This window comes from Gorilla gorilla, chromosome 9 (genome assembly GCF_029281585.2).
Source record: "Gorilla gorilla gorilla isolate KB3781 chromosome 9, NHGRI_mGorGor1-v2.1_pri, whole genome shotgun sequence".
In the NCBI taxonomy this organism is placed as follows: domain Eukaryota; kingdom Metazoa; phylum Chordata; class Mammalia; order Primates; family Hominidae; genus Gorilla; species Gorilla gorilla.
In genome coordinates, this window is record NC_073233.2 from 121181627 (window position 1) to 121197834 (window position 16208).

The 16208-nt window shown below is 49.0% G+C and overlaps 1 protein-coding gene and 1 long non-coding RNA gene across 15 annotated transcripts in view; one reads left to right on the top strand and one right to left on the bottom strand.

Moving 5' to 3' along the window:
* NCAM1 (neural cell adhesion molecule 1) overlaps positions 1-12683 on the top strand; it is a 321182-nt gene extending 308499 nt beyond the window's left edge. For 7 of the 14 annotated variants that reach the window (XM_063693523.1, XM_019036784.4, XM_055356214.2 and 4 more), the window contains 4 exons: positions 4453-4660; positions 6011-6127; positions 7185-8006; positions 9517-12683. In XM_063693523.1, the coding sequence (XP_063549593.1) occupies positions 4453-4660; positions 6011-6127; positions 7185-8006; positions 9517-9637 (1268 nt within the window). In that variant the 3' untranslated portion in view covers positions 9638-12683. The remainder of the gene's footprint in view (positions 1-4452; positions 4661-6010; positions 6128-7184; positions 8007-9516) is intronic. The other 7 variants (XM_019036797.4, XM_019036795.4, XM_063693524.1 and 4 more) reach the window with 1 other exon arrangement.
* Positions 1483-8190, bottom strand: LOC129525499 (uncharacterized). Its single transcript, XR_008669846.2, has 3 exons — positions 7882-8190; positions 4469-4786; positions 1483-3913 (listed from the first exon to the last, which is right to left on the bottom strand). It is a non-coding gene; the product is annotated as an uncharacterized lncRNA (long non-coding RNA).
* Positions 12684-16208: the final 3525 nt, after the last annotated feature.

Below are 16208 nucleotides of genomic sequence, written 5' to 3' on the forward strand. Positions count from 1 at the left end.
CTCAACAGTTCCAAGAGTCTGACCATCTTCTGGGAGTCTTGGGGGTGAAAAGGGCATTTCTGCTGCACCAGGGTCTCATGGCACAAGGACTCAGGCCCATCTGGATATTTGTAAAATGTGAGACCCATGTTCCTATATTAAGGCATACAAAAATAGGCATCTGTGGGTCTCATTCTTGGAGCAAGCCAGTTCCCTCTTTAGTGCCAACCCCTCCCAAGCCAGGAATCACAGAAGATGGACAGCTCCACCTCCATAATCTCCCTGTCCTGGGCAGCTCTGACCTCGAGGTTATGGGGAAACTTTTCCCCAGAAGCCTTCTTTGCATCCAAGGTGCACGGGTGAGTTAGTCAAGGGAGGGCTGAGGGAAGACCATAGCAAAGACAGACCCCTGGAGGTTTATATTTTTCCTTTTATGAAATATTACACAAGAGGCAGGAGATGGCCTTTGTTCTTCTAGTTATCTTGGACTAAACAATTCTGTGATAGCCACTGAGAGGGAATGGGTGTTGGCTTTCGCCTTCAATACCCTGCTGCCCATTTCACAGCCTGTCCCTTCTTCATAGCCTCTTTTTTGTAAAAGCCACAAACATTCTCTTCCTAGCTTAAAGAGCATCTCACCTGCTTGAGGAGTTTAGACTCAGTGTTGGCAGACAGTGTGGTCGCTTTTCCTTTGGGGCGTACTCTTTATTTTCTCGTGATCCACTCAATACCTTAGGTCAAGTTTGTTTTCAGGGTCACTGGGTGAGACAGCACAGTGCACCCTGGGGTGGCAAATCATGGGATCACGTGTTCCTCTTTGTGATGCAGGGGAGGGAAGACCTAGGAGCGTGGTCCTCATATGAATCACCTGGGCTGCTTGTTCAACTCCTGTTTCCTGAGCCTCATACCCAGTGATTCAGATCCCATAGAACTGGGGAGCCCCAGATTCTGAATTTTTAACAAAAACACCCTAGGAATTCTGCTACAGGTGGAGATACATTGAGTTTAAAGGTATTTGTCATGCAAAAATAAAATCACAAGGATCAATGATTAAAGATGGGACCTACCGAGCATTTTGGTCTTCCAGGAAAAAGTCTTTCTCAGTCCACACTCTGGAGACTGGCATTAGGGAAACTGTACCGTGTGCCAGGCAGTGTAGAATGTATGACTTGGAATGACAGGCTCTTGTGGTCAAAGAGACACTCTCCACCCATGCTCCTGCCCAGTGTGGGAGCTTCATCCACAGCCTTACAGCGTCCCTGCCAAGGGGTCTTCTGGCCTCTGCTTGAGTGCCTTCAGCATCAAGGAACTCACCTCTCAGAGCAGCCCACACTATGTTGGATTAGCCCTGTTTATTAGTCCTTTCTCAGATGGAGCTAAAATCTGCCACCACAATTTCCACGCATTGGTGCCATATACAGTGAGACTACTTCTTCCTTCTGGTTATAACACCTTTAAATATTTGGAAATAGCATTCTCGTCTCCAGACTAAACACTCATCCATTTGTGCAACAAGTATTCTTTGAACATTTTCTGTGAATCAGGATTGTCCTAGATGCTGGGGAGATACGAGAGAGACAGGCAGGGTACCTGCTGGAATGTCCTAGGGGGGATGGCTAGATCATAAGCATGTAAATGAACAGAAAGTGGCAGATAGTAGTAAGAAGAGAATAAAACAGGCTAGCAGCATGGTAGGTATTGGCTGGAGGTGCCACACTAGATAAGAGATCAGATAAGGCTTCTCTGAGAAGGTGACACTGGGACTGAGGCCTGCAGGACAACAGAGAGCCACCCCAGAGAGAGCGTTCCAGGCACAGAATCATCAAGGCCCTAAAGCGGGTTGAGCTGGATGTGTTCAGCAGGCAGAAGGGAGGCTGCCGGTTCACGCCATGAGGCCCAACAGAGGAGTGGGCAGAGTCTGCAGCAGATGGTGGGCCTTTTAGGCCGGGAGAAAGACTTTGAATTTTATATTCAAATGAAAGGGGAGGCCGCTGCCCTACTTGTTTATGCCACAGTTCAGAAGCCTTTTCCCTGCCTGGCCCTCCCCTGGATGTGCGCAGTGCCAGTGCCGCCCTCCAGCTGGGTCTGATGAGCACAGAGCAGTTGTCCCAGCTGCTGTCCTCTCAAGCACATAGAGCAGCTTTGCAGGAGTTTATTTTTCCTCTTTAGAGATATGATTAGTTTCACAAAATCATATTTACACATAAACCTCAGAAGATATAATTAGTGCCATTGAGTCCAAAAATCCAGACATATTCCCCACTGTCATCAAAAAAATATTTTCAGATCTTTCTTCAGGGAGTAGGCACTTTACACCTATCGGGTACTGATGTCCGGAAGCTGCAGTGGCCTGGAGCCCTGTGTCATGGAATGGAGAGAAAACCCAAGGCTAAAGTTTCTTCCCTGTTCGGGGAAACAGCTATGGGATCCTGAAGACCAAGAAGGCCTGTGTCTCCTTTGCTTTTTGGGTGGAATGTGTGAGGACTCTGGGGAAGTGGATGGTTTTGTTCTTATGAGACTAACCAGAAATACCTCTGCATTCATGGCTGCTAAGAAAATGACCCATTCTAGCTGACAGCTAAGGCCAGTGGCCAGCTTCCTGCTGCCAAAGCCCAGAGACAGGTGTCCAGAGCTGGGTTCTCCAAGCAGAGTTCTTCGCCATCTCAAGCCTTCCTGGGGGAATGCGCTAGGATCTTCAGTGCGAGGTCAGCAGGGACCAGCCAGAGAGCCTGAGGAAGAAGGGCTGGGAGGCAAGCCAAGGTCCCAAAGGGACTAAAAACGTGTGCGAGCTGCACCCAGGGGTCTCAGGAGTCGTTTGTGAGGGATCCTCTCTGGCATGCTAGGCTGATGGCCCGTTCCCCAAACTGAAGTTTGAAATATGGACCAGTGGAGAGGGACAGCCACCAGAGAAGCACTAGAGTGCCTGGACAGAGACCCCTGGGGCACACAGAGCCATCAATACCACCACCCTCCCGCAAATACAGGCTGCATGAAAAACAAAGAATGTGTGGCCCAGCTCTGGTGCTGGTTACTCAGTTACATGTTCCCTCCACTATCTATCTGGCATGTTACATGGCTCGCAAGCTGCTGAGCCTGGCCTGGTGCTTGGCAAAGCCTAGCGAGCTGGGTTGGGAGTGGGGTGGCTGGTGGGGTGAGCCCCAGGTAGTGCTGGCTACAGTTCCCATCTTCAGTCTGCAGTCCTGGGTGGCTTCAGTTGGCCCTGAGAGCACAGGAAGCTTTAGACATAGTCTACTGGTGGGGCAGGGCTGCCAGTTATGGAAGCAGGTTGTTCTGGAGGAAAGATGAATTAGAAGTGCCCATATTTCAGTCGAGGGTGATTGTTCCCACATCGACTTAATGGCAGAGCTCCACATGGGTCCTTGCTTCCTGCATCATGACCACTGTCTCCCAGACACTGATGGGAACCACCAAGAGGTCGATTGGTCCATCCCAGGCAACTAGTGTCAATCGTAACCATGGGTTGATCTCCCAGGGGCCCCAGAGAGCTGAGTCCAGGTCTCTCTGTGAAACCATCAATAGCCAAAGACCCTGGGGGGATTGCAGATGGGCACCAGGGAAGCAAGACACAGGCTGAGTCTTTCACAGTGAGTCCAGCCAGAACCAGGGTGCCAGGTGCTAGAATGTGAGAGTGCATGCCTGTCTGCATGGGCATTTATCCTGCGTGTGAGTGTGCCTGTGTGTGTGTGCACCTCTGAGTGAGTCTGCACTCACTTCAGGTTTTCCTGAAGTCTGGTCCAAGCAGGCCTGAGCTCCTAGATGGTGAGTATTCCCAGACCTTTCACCTTGCCCACGGCCTGGGGAGGCCTCCATGTCTCTGGAGTCACCCGGGCTTCAGTCGTCTTCCTGGGGTGCAGTGAGGAGGGTAAACCATGAACCCAGTGTGCTCTAATGCAGGGCTCCTTTGGGGTCATTCCTAAAGAGGGAAAGAGGAAGTGGAGAAGTATAATGGGGATGCTATTGTGATGGACAACCCAACAAGCCCCAAGAAAGCCCCAGGAACCCTCCACCACCCCATTTTGGGCCCCTATCCCTGAGCACTTGAGGAGCCACAGCCCCGCCTGAAATCAGTGATCACTGCCTGCCTGTGCTGCAAAGCCTTTTGCCCTGGTCCAGGGGAAACACAGCAGCGCCCTCCAACTGCCTCATTATCCGGTGTTCTCAGACAGGCGGGGCTCAGTCTGCTCCCAGGACTCACGGGAGGCCAGCTGACCAGGCTCACCCCTGTCCCCCAATCTGTGAGATGATGTTGTCATCCCTCCCTCTGGAAGGTATAGAAAGACCCTGTTTTCTCAATTCTGGGGCATAGAAAGTCCCCAGGAAGGTGTCACTCTGGGCATGAATGCCATGACTCTGTCCTCTGGGCCCTCCCCACCCCCAGGGGCTTTTGCTGGCAGGGTCTGGAGGTCTCGCATCTCAGTCTGTTAACCACCAGCCATCTCTCTCCCACTCAAGCCAACGGCAGCCCCACCTCAGGCCTGAGCACCGGGGCCATCGTGGGCATCCTCATCGTCATCTTCGTCCTGCTCCTGGTGGTTGTGGACATCACCTGCTACTTCCTGAACAAGTGTGGCCTGTTCATGTGCATTGCGGTCAACCTGTGTGGAAAAGCCGGGCCTGGGGCCAAGGGCAAGGACATGGAGGAGGGCAAGGCCGCCTTCTCGTGAGTGCAGACCTGTCCACCTTGCTGAGGTTTGGGCTCTGCTCCAGCCCAGGGACCCAGCAGCTGCACCACCCTGCACCATCAGCTGGTGCCTTTCCTTACATTGCACGTTCTCCATTTGGAACCCTGAGGGGGGAAAAACATTAGAGAAAAGTTTCTCAAAGCATGGTCTTTGGGGGTTACCTGTTTGAAATGTAGACTCTTGAGCCCAATCCCAGATCTCTTGTATTAGAATCTCCCCAGAGTTTGAAAATCCCTGTATAGGTCAAAATGAGGGAAATTGTCGGAACTAAACCTGGGGAGGAGCTGCCATGGGGTAGGGCAGCATTAGAGGGACACACTTACCTTGCTTTCGTACATTGTTTATTCATTCATTCATCCATCACTCAACAAATATTTATCAAGCAGCTGCTGCAGGCAAGGCACTGTTCCCAGGCACATAGGTACAACAGGGAACAAACAGATAGAAATTCTTGTCCTTATGGAGCTGATGATCCAGATACTGTCCCTCCAACAGCATCTTGGAGAAACAGATTCTAAGCCAGTTAGCAAGAGCCTTCGAAGACCGTCACTGGGTGGAGCAGAGCTGGAGCAAGCCAGAAAGGGACTGAGCAAGGAAATAAGTTGTTTAGCACCACCACATGCCAGGCACTGTATATGCATATACATGTATGTGCATGTACTTAGAAATGTATGTATAGGGGTGACTTACGCCTGTAATCCCAGCACTTTGGGAGGCCGAGATGGATGGATCATTTGAGGTCAGGAGTTGGAGACGAGCCTGGCCAACATGGCGAAGCCCCGCCTCTACTAAAAATACAAAAATTAGCCAGGCGTGGTGGCATGCTCCTGTAATCCCAGCTATTCGGGAGGCTGAGGCTGGAGAATCGCTTGAACCCAGGAGGCGGAGGTTACAATGAACCAAGATCACGCCACTGCACTCCAGCCTGGGTGACATAGAGAGACTCTGTCTCAAAAAAAAAAAAAAAAAAAAAAAGGAAAGGAAATGTATGTATACCTGTGTACAGAGATAGATGTATGTATTTGAGCAATGATCTGTGTCAGGCACTGTGTTTAGCACTTCCCATGCATCCTTTCATTGAATTCTCATAACTAGGCAAAGTAACAGTGTTTTTGCCTCATTTTACAGATGAAGGAACTGAGGCAGGGTGATTAAATCTGAAGCTCAAGGTCACACAGCTAGCAAGGGTTGGGCTGAGACTTATACATTTGAATCTGTTGGCTCTGGATGCCCACCGTGCCAGCCTTGGGTTGAGTCATAGCTGCTCTTCCGTGGGAGCCCCTCCCTGCAGCTGCCCTAGGGTCTAACCAGCAGTACTGTCTCCACAGGAAAGATGAGTCCAAGGAGCCCATCGTGGAGGTTCGAACGGAGGAGGAGCGGACCCCAAACCATGATGGAGGGAAACACACAGAGCCCAACGAGACCACGCCACTGACGGAGCCCGAGTACGTGGGCTGGGAGGGGCTGGCACCTGCTCCGTAGAGACCCCCACACCCACCTCCCCACCCTACCCCCACCTCCCGTGCCCCTACCCACAGCTCCCAGCCAAACAGTTCAGGCCAGGATTCCAAACCCTTGGCCACAAGACCTGCTTGGCTAAGAAATGCCTGACCTCAGGCATTTCTGGTTCTATTTCGGTGGCTGTGGGTACCCTTAGAAGGCTCCTGTATAAGTAGGCATCCCTGGATCCCTAGCCCCTGTTCTCAAGTTATACACATATTCTGGAAATGGCTTAAGGTGGCAAAATCTCACTGAGAGGCTTAGCAGAGTCTGCTTAGGATTTCTTGAAATTCTAGGGTTTTGTGTTTGCCCCCTGAAAGGATAAGGGAAGCTGGGGACCTGGTAAAGTTCCCTGCCCCTCCTCTGTTCAGAAACCTCGGGGACCCACAGAGCCCCAGACCAGTTGTGGTTGTAATGCCTGCCTAGCTGTCAAGGATCTTATGGGCTTAAAGGGAATGGAGTTTCAGGGAACCACAAAAATCTGTGACTGGAAGAACCCACAGCTCCCAGGAGCCATTCTGAGTACTCGTGATCTGCCTTATTTGTGACTTTTCCCATCGGTGCCCTGGGGAGCCCTGCAGGGCAGCTGGGCCCAGTTCCTCTGGGACCTGGGAAGCCTAGAGCAGGTGGATGCTGAACAGAAGCCTGCTCCTCCTTGAGTCGAGATCCAGGGCAGGGATCAGGAAGCCCTAGGCAGGTCTGCAAGGACTTCAGGGAAAGGGAGCTCTATGCAGAGAGCTGGAGAGACATCAGCAGGGAAGGGCTAGCAGGTCCCTTTTGAGACCGCCACGTTCTCTGTCGTCTCCTGTGTCCTCTTCTGCCCACCTGGGCGTGTGCTTCCTCTCAGCATCCTTCTCTCTCTGTGGGCCTGTGTCCGTGCCTGTGCCTAACTGCATGCCCCCACCCCCATGGTCCCTGTCCTGGGCTTCAGCCCTCCTCCTCGCTTCTCTGTCACGTCTCAGCTTCATTGTCTATTCTCTTCTACTTCCTGTCCTCCCACAGGCTGCCTGCCGACACTACGGCCACTGTCGAGGACATGCTGCCTTCTGTCACCACCGTCACCACTAACTCTGACACTATCACCGAAACCTTTGCCACTGCTCAGAACAGCCCCACCAGTGAGACTACCACCCTGACCTCCAGTATTGCCCTGCCGGCCACGGCCACGGCCACGCCTGACTCAAACTCTGTACCGGCTGGCCAGGCCACCCCTTCCAAGGGGCCCAGCGCCTCTGCCCCCTCCCCGGCCCCAGCTTCAGCCCCCAAGGTCGCCCCCCTCGTTGACCTGAGCGACACCCCGACCTCAACCCCTGCCGCTAGCAATTTGTCTTCTAGTGTGCTGGCTAACCAAGGGGCTGTCCTCAGCCCAAGCGCCCCCGCTAGTGTTGGGGAGGCCTCTAAGGCTCCTCCGGCCAGCAAGCCCACCCCTGCACCAGTCCCCACCCCGACTGGGGCAGCCAGTCCTCTAGCAGCAGCGGCTGCCCCTGCCACAGAAGCCCCTCAGGCCAAGCAGGAGGCTCCCAGCACCAAAGGCCCAGACCCGGAGCCCACCCAGCCCGGAGCCGCGAAGAGCCCGGCCGAGGCAGCCACAGCCCTTGCTAGCCCGAAGAGCGAGGCTGCCTCCGTCAGCACCACAAACCCTTCCCAGGGCGAGGACTTTAAAATGGACGAAGGGAACTTCAAGACCCCAGATATTGACCTTGCAAAGGATGTTTTTGCAGCCCTGGGCTCTCCTGCTCCCGCCGCTGGGGCCAGTGGACAAGCCCCTGAGCTTGCTCCTTCCACTGCAGACAGCTCTGTTTCGCCTGCGCCAGCAAAGACCGAGTACGGCCTCTCTTTGTCTGCTGTCATCGGGTTGTGTCCTGTGGTGGTGTGCATTTGTGCTGTGCTGTGTCCTCCTTGTTAGATGTGTCTTCAGCCTCATCCAGGGCTTCTCTGAGGCGACCGTCAACCAAGGGGCTGGGATAAGGCAGAGAGCAGGACAGGCAGCTGGGCCCCAGGAGCAGCCGCCTGCTGGCTAATTAGGCCATGTTAATTATGTTTTATCCTTATCATCCTAGCAGCGGCTTCTGTTTTCCCTGGGGGAGCCCTTGCAGTCAGGCCACTGATGAGAATAGCTTGGGAAGCAGGCTAAGAAGGCCAAGGTGCCCTTATCAGCCACCCTGGGGCCCCCAGTCGGTGTGTTATTCAGTGCCAGGCTGAGTCCCTACCAGAAAGGCACTGATGTGCAGGAAGAAAAGAGGTAGGCCCCAGGCCCGTGGCAGGGGAGGGTGCAGTTCAGAGGTCCCCTCACACTGTGGCTCAGATGCTCACCCTCCCCTCCCAACCCCGGCCCCCAGCCCACTCTTGCTTCTCCTGCTCTTAGAGTGGCTGGGAAGACTCGGGGCTCCCCAGCATCAAATGGCTGCTGGGTCTCAAAGTTCAGGAGAAAGTCCTTAACCTTTCAGGTTTGTAAGTGTCTTGCCAAAATTCAGTGGCACCAGCTGAGGCTGGGGTCTGTGCCTGTCCCCATGCATCCTCAGACCCGACTCCCTTTCCTGGAACTGATGTAGGCAGAGTCAGACCTAGATTTTTATAGAGGCTCCTATGGCTGCTCCCCAGATAAGCTGCCATGCTGCCACCATGGGCTGCAAGGGGCTCTCGCCAGGAGCCCTGAATCTCAGCATCGGGAAGGAAAAGGACTCTGATAGCCCTGCCCACTCAGCTGCCCTCAACTCTCGCATAGCCACCAGGCCCACTCTAGTACCCCACCAGGCTGCCATGAAAAGCTGCCTCCATCAGTGTTTTCTCACCCTACCCAGGCAGGCCCTAGAGGCATCATCCTGCAACAGCACATGGTGGGGTGGGGAAGGGACAGGCAAGAGTGGGTTGCAAAGGGGCCCCTGAAATCAGTGCTGGGAGCCCAGCCCAGCCGGCTGCATTTACATCCAGCTGAGCTGTTGCCACTGCAGCTGGTCAGGGTGAGGAGGAGCTGCCTCTGCTGCCCCCTTCCCCCACCCCAAGTAAAAACACAGCCTCTGGCATCAACTTAGGGCTGGAAGAGGAAAGGACTCGTTCTTCTGACTCAGTGCTTCTCAACTATGGCTGCACATTAGAGTCACTCGGGTGCTTTTAAAAGTCACTGTGTCCGGACCAATTAAATCAGGATTTCTGGGAACACGGCTCGGGCTTGGGTGATTTTTAGTGCTCCCAGGTGATTTGACGGGCAGAGGTTGGAGCCGGGTGCTGTCACTGGAGAACCCCCCTCCTCCCTGCTGTCCCCAAGGCCTGGATGCAGGGGCGGGATGTCTGCAGACCGTGGTCTCAGTGGTTCTGTTTTCCTGATTCTCTGCAGGAAGGGCCCCGTAGAAGCAAAGCCAGAGTGCCAGGAGACAGAAACGAAGCCAGCGCCAGCCGAAGTCAAGACGGTCCCCAATGACGCCACACAGACAAAGGAGAACGAGAGCAAAGCATGATGGGTGAAGAGAACCGAGCAAAGATCAAAATAAAAAGTGACACAGCAGCTTCACCAGAGCATTTCCAACACCACAGACACACACACGCACGCACACACACACACACATGCACACACACATCTCATTTCTCTAGTGTCTTTTGCCTTTAAAAACTAAACAGATAAAACATGGGAATCTCCTTTTTGTAGGTTTATAGAAAGGGTCCCTTTGTTGCACACTCACTTGTAAGAAAATGAGACAAAAAGGTTAAACCCACAGCCAAACTAGGACACTCCGTTCCCTGAAACCATTTAAAAATCAGACAAAAGGACCCCAAATTAAGAATCTAGGAAGCTCAGAAACGAAATCTAGGTTCAGGAAGACCACACTTGGTGTTACCCGATTGGCACAGACCAGTTTCAGAGAAATACTTTCAGGCACTAAGACTAATCGAATGAACAAAGTCCACAGTTTATTTTTATACTTTCAGTCAAGTTTGAACTCTGTAAAACCTCATAAATAAGTTATAATTTCCGTTCACTTTGTATTTGTTCAGTATGCAAAGTGTGTCACCCTTTCTAGCTGAATTCAATTCCCACGTAGACTCTTATTTTATAGGATGAATGCCAAATTGCAGCTTCTGGGGGTAGATCTCAATTTGCAGTATTCAGACTTCTTTTTCTTTCTTTTACATTCTTTTTTTTTTCTTTCTTTCTGCCAACTTTGTTTTCCAGTGTTTACAAGGTGACAAATGTTCGACTTTGGTTGTGTTTAAATGTCCGTGTGAAATAGCTGCCTTTTATTTTTTAAGGTAACAAATACCACCTAAAGGTAGGTAGGATCATCCCACGCTTGCTTTAGCACAGGACAACTTTACAAAACATGATTGTTTACAGCTGCTCTTCCCCTCTTTTCTGACCTGCAGTTTTTGCCTGGGTCCCACTCAGGTGAAAATCCATCTCATTCTGGAATGGTTTTGCTTTTGAATTTTTGGTTATTTTTGTGTTTCTTTGGGGGTTAGACCACTTTCTGATTAGCCGCCACCTGCCTGCATCTGTGAAAAGGGATCTGCTCCCAGGCGTTCTCACCCTTCTTTTGAAGGACTCCTTAGGCTTTGTTGAATGAAGCAGAGAAGATTGTATAGTTGGGGCTGGTCTTGGTGAACACACATTATTACCCCACACATCCCCTTTGTGTAGAAAGCCAAATAAAATATATACATACCATTTCCTTTTGAGCCCAGAATCTAGATTTGAGCGGAAGAGCATGTGTGCTTCAGGGAATTAGTGTCTTTTTTTGGAAATCTGTTGAAGTAAAGTAACATCAGCCTTCTGTTCACTTAGGCAGCATTTATAGAAACAAAAGAAGAAAGAAACAACCTACTGTCTGGAGTCATAACACAACTTTCCTGGATTGGAAACCAAGTGGGAGAAAAATACAGAAACTTTAAGGGGGATGGGAGGGGGGGAGAAGGGAAAAGCCAGCCCTTTGTATAGAAATTTTGCTTTTTTTTTTTTCCTCATTCTACTTTAGAACTGCAAGCTTGTGCACTGTGGATGCGTGAATATTTTAGTGTGAAACGTGTTTTTGTCATAGTATTGAAATAAAACTTCAACATAGTTTGGTTGTGGAAGGTATAGCAGATAGTTCAGAAAAAATATTCAGGAAACAAAAATCACTCTTAAAAGGAATCAAAGCCTTTAAACAAAGAAAATGAAATACAGATGATGATGATGATGATGAAGATGATGCTAAGTAAACAGAAATCAGTACTCCGCATGCGCTCCTCTCCTAAGGTACAAAGCAGCAAGAGGTTAGGGTGGCAAGGCTGCCTCTGGGTCCATTCTGTGGGCCACTCTCCCCAACGTTCTGACACTTCTGCAGTCTGATCAGTGGCGATGCTAGATTATAATTTCAAACTGTGAAGAATAATGGTCTTGTCATTTGCTCAATGTGGGGTTATGTTGCATTTTCTCAGCTCCTGGGGACGGAAATGGAGGATCCCAGAACACACAGCCCTGGCCCCTTTGATGATTCTAGGGCCTGCACAGATCTCTGGTTCAAATGCACAGGCCCTCAGAATAGAGGAACATGAAGAGAGATCTTAGAGCACACAGTAGAATGTGAGAGCCTGGGTGTCTGAGACCGGGAGGGCCCAGCAGTGAGGGGCAGGCTCTTCTGGTCACCAGGCTGTTCAGTGGACTCAGTTCTTCATCTTGTAATGTCGATGGCTTTGCCACACCAGGCCAAGCCCATGCCATACCTTGTCGAGACTGTCAAAGTGGTTGTGGTTAGGTCAAACTGGTTTTGGTTCTGATGGTTAGGAAGAAACAGGTCAGCCCTCAGATCACCTGGCCCGGGACAGCTCACCCCCTAGAACCCTGGCTCTGCCATTAGCTAGGACCTAAGACTCTGCCCACATTTTGGTCTGTTCTCTCCCATTACACATAGGTTTGTCTCAGCATGCAAGACTTTTCCTTTAAAAAAAAAAAAAAAAAAAAAAAAAAGCAATGCTTTCTCTAAAATCGAAGAGGGAGTCATTTTATTCCAAGATGTTTTATCTTTTATGTTAAGAGATCAAAGCTTATAATTTTCTTTTTTAATTTTTGAAGGAGGGATCAACTCCAGTTTCCAATGTCTATGTGTCTATGTGTGTATGTGCCATACATATGTATTCACATGAAGACCGGCATGGCCAAGTTCTGCTGAAGGAGCACTCAAGTGTGACGAGCAGGGCCACTGGACCCTGCAGGGCTGTGGTGTATATAGTGCAGCTTTGGAGGTGGAACTCTATTTTCACACTTTTCTATGGAGCCTTCCGAGTCCCAGGTTTTCACTTGAGGCTGTCTGTCTGGATGGCGGTTTTCAGACCTCCATTAACATCCCTACCCAGCATTCTGTACTTCGGGGGCCTTCTCTCTTGTTATAAAACTTTTTACCAAGTGAAACATCGATACCACCTTTGTTTCCATTCTCACTGGTGTAAATACTGAGTACTAACTGAGAATTTTGACTTTGCATTCTGTCGGAATACTTGTGTTCAATAAAAATTGAAAGAAAAAAGCTATTATGATCATACTGGGGTTTATTTCAATGCGGTGAGAGTCTGTTATGTGCATCAAATGTGGACATGCGTGTGGTAGTTCCTTTAGGACCTTGTGTGCGAGGAAGGTTAGCGAAGTCTCAGTGTCTTGAGTTCATGTGTTGCCTGAATGATGCTTTCTGTATTTTTTCTCACAGGCTGATAGATGAGAGTCCTAATTTAGAAGGGGCAGACGTCAGATTCAGAAAGGTTTCCTTCGAACTCTGGTTCTGCCGCTCCCCGGTTGACCTTGAAAGAGTTGCTTAATCTCCCCAAGATTCAGTTTCCTTTTCTGACATACAGGAAATACCAAGAAAAGAGAGTTAGGGTGCTGGTTGATGAATGAAACAATGTACATGAAGGCCTAGTGTCTTCTTTCTTGGCACACAGTGGGAACTCAATCAGTGGGAGCTGGCGCTGTTGGCATCCTGGGCGTGCGATACCATCAGACCTGATCGTAGTAACAGTCAACACCTGAGCTTCAAGATTTCCGCAATAAGGTAATGACATGGAGCTTATTCTAAAATAAGTAATGCCTCCTTCTTACTGCTTTGGCCTATCTCTCAGCATTTAGAGCCGTCATTCAGCCCCTGGAGTTTATGATGTCTCTAAGCTAGACAGAGTGAATAAAACTTTGCCTCAGCTAAGCATTCTCTTGTATATGCTGCTCTCTGGCTGTGTCTGAAAGAAGCAGCTGCTAGAGTTGGAGATGTCCATTAGGCTGTGGAACTGGGAGTTCCTGGAGGAGACCTGCTGTAGAATCAAGGCTAAGGTAAAGCAAGGGAGAATCCCAGGGCACAAAATGTGAGGAGGTGCCCACTCTCGGGGCTGCCCCTGCACTTACATGAATCTGAGAGTGATATGTCCTTCAATTTTGCATCCTTCAATTTTACCTCGCTTGCCTGTAATAATAACACAGAGCCACATGCATCTATGTGATTTTCTTTGCCCCAGATTTCAGCTGCATATGACAGGCTAAGACTAAAACACATTGTTTACAAGATTTGGAGAAAACATAAAATGATGACACTGTCCGTTGGTCCATGAGGGCTTGCTTCCAGAGCCTTCCCCCTTCGGGCTAGTTTCCTCTCAGATTCATTCAGTATTCATAGAGCATCTCCAAGGTGCTTGGGATACTGGGATACGGCAGTGAGCAAGGCAACTCTTTCTCATGTAGGTTACATTCAAGCCTGGGAGTGGGGCAGACAATAGACATGTAAACATCCAGTGTGCTGTGGCGGTTCTCCCTTCCTTCCTTCCAGACACATGGTGGGATTCCCCTCACTTAAAGGTAGCATGGCCAGATGACTTGCTTCAGTAAATGGAATATGAACAGAAGTAGCATGTGTCACCTCCAGGCAGAGCCTTTGTCATGCCCCTTTCCCCCACACCCCCTGCAGCAATCAGCAATGCTTCAGGTGGTGGAAGTGCCATCACCTGGGCTCAGAGTAAGGGATGTGAACAGGTGCTCCATGATGGACATGGAGTGTGTGAGAGGGATGAGCCAGTAGTTGTTAGTAAATGTTTAATGGCCAACTCTCCAAGGGAAAAGGGCAACATGTGTGTGTGCACACATGTATGTGTTTCACTTATAAAGGATGCCATTGACAAATAATAAAATATACAGTATTCTACATTGAAATTGCATCTATCCAACTGATACCCACAGAATGCTTTGGTTCATTTTTTGCTGAAGTCTTGTATCCATAATCAGTTTATGGCTCCCATTTACAAAGGACTGTAATTCCAACCTGCATGTTGGCTGATATGTTCATTTATGTTAACAAATAAGATAAAACAATAAGACATACATTAGAACTTCACTCATCCATCTATGGTGTGAGTGACTTCTTTGTTGAATTGGGGATAAGTTTTTGAATACTAGAGAAATACTGCCTCAATTTTTTGTGTCATTCGTTCACAGTGTAACAGCTGCAGACATGGCACACTTGTAAGTTTAATCTGCATCATAAAATATTTCCCCATTACTTTCATAAATCTAGACAAGCACTAAAAAAAATAAACCTTGATTTGTAGCATTTACTGACTTCAGCAGTGTGTAAATACTCTCAGTATGGCTGATTTCAATATGGCATCACCAGACGAGGAGTTAGGTAGAGATGCATACTAGCATGTCATTATATAATACTGTATTTCCACCAGGCAGATACAAGAGAAATAACATCAAATGCATAGGTAATGGTAGTATGTAGTAATAATAAAATTTTTAACATATTAATAACAGTAGTAAAATAAGTAGTAATATAATTAAGAAGGGATGAATTTTGAGTATTTATTGCCTTTGGTTTTAATATAATTTAGTTAATTATAGCTTTATGTAATTTAACTTTTTATAAATTATATATGTTTGCATAACACCTGGCTCACAAATTTCCTGAAAAGTTAGTTAGCAATTGGCTCTCTGGAGCCAGTACAAGCTGGTTCTAGCATATCACTGGAAAACCCTTTATATTACAAAGCATTTAAATTTGGGATTTATAACCTTACCATTATGTAGCCTATCATGGCTAACTCAGGGAATGGTAAGTGCAGAGCAGAACAATGCATCTAGGTAAAGGGGTTATGGAGTATTAGTTTATATAGGGCAGTCAGAGTAGTACTCTCTGAAAAGGTGACATTTGAGCAGTGACCTGAAAGAAGTAAGGAACTGAACTGTGCAAATATCTGAAGGAAGATATTTCAGGCAGAGAGAACAACATGTGCAAAGATCCTGAGGTAGGGACTTGGCTAGCGTCTTTGAAGAAGAGCAAGAGGCCAGTGTGGCTGGAACAGAAAGCAAATGATGGGGTGGGGCAGAGAGTAAAGAGATAGGAAATGACTCAGAAGTATCTATGAGCTAGATTGCACAAGATCTGTAGACTGTTGTAGAATTTTTGCCTTTTCTTCAAGTGGGATGGAAAGCCAAGGGATGTTTTTGCCAGAAGCCTGACATGACTTGAGTATTAAAATGAGCACTCTGGCTGCTGGGTGGATAACAGATCACAGGAGGGCAAGAGCAGATGTAAGGATACCAGTGAGGAGGCAATGATCCAGAGGGGACAGGATGATGTGCTTGCAGCAAGCTGCGGCTGGTGGAAGGCTGAGCAGTGGCCAGCTCTGGACATGTACTAAAGGTAAAGCCAGCAAGATTGGATAATAGATGGGATGTGCGGTTTGAGAGAGGAATCACTGATGACTTTCAGATTTTGAATCTACACATTTGAAAGGATGGAGTTGCCATTTACTTTCGAAAAGGAGTGCAGGAGAAGCAGATTATTTGGACGATGGAACATTTGTCTCAGGATACTTGAAGTCTGGGATACCCGTGAACACCTGAGCAGAGATTTTGCTTAGGCTAAAGTTTGAGAGGTCCAGACTGGAGATTCACGTAGGAGCTGTCCACATAGTGCTTGTACTTCACCGCGACTCTGTCGAGTGTCCCCCATTGCTTTCCAGACCCTCATACCCCCTTCATCTGATTTAACCCTGGTGCTACTGGGGCAGACAGAG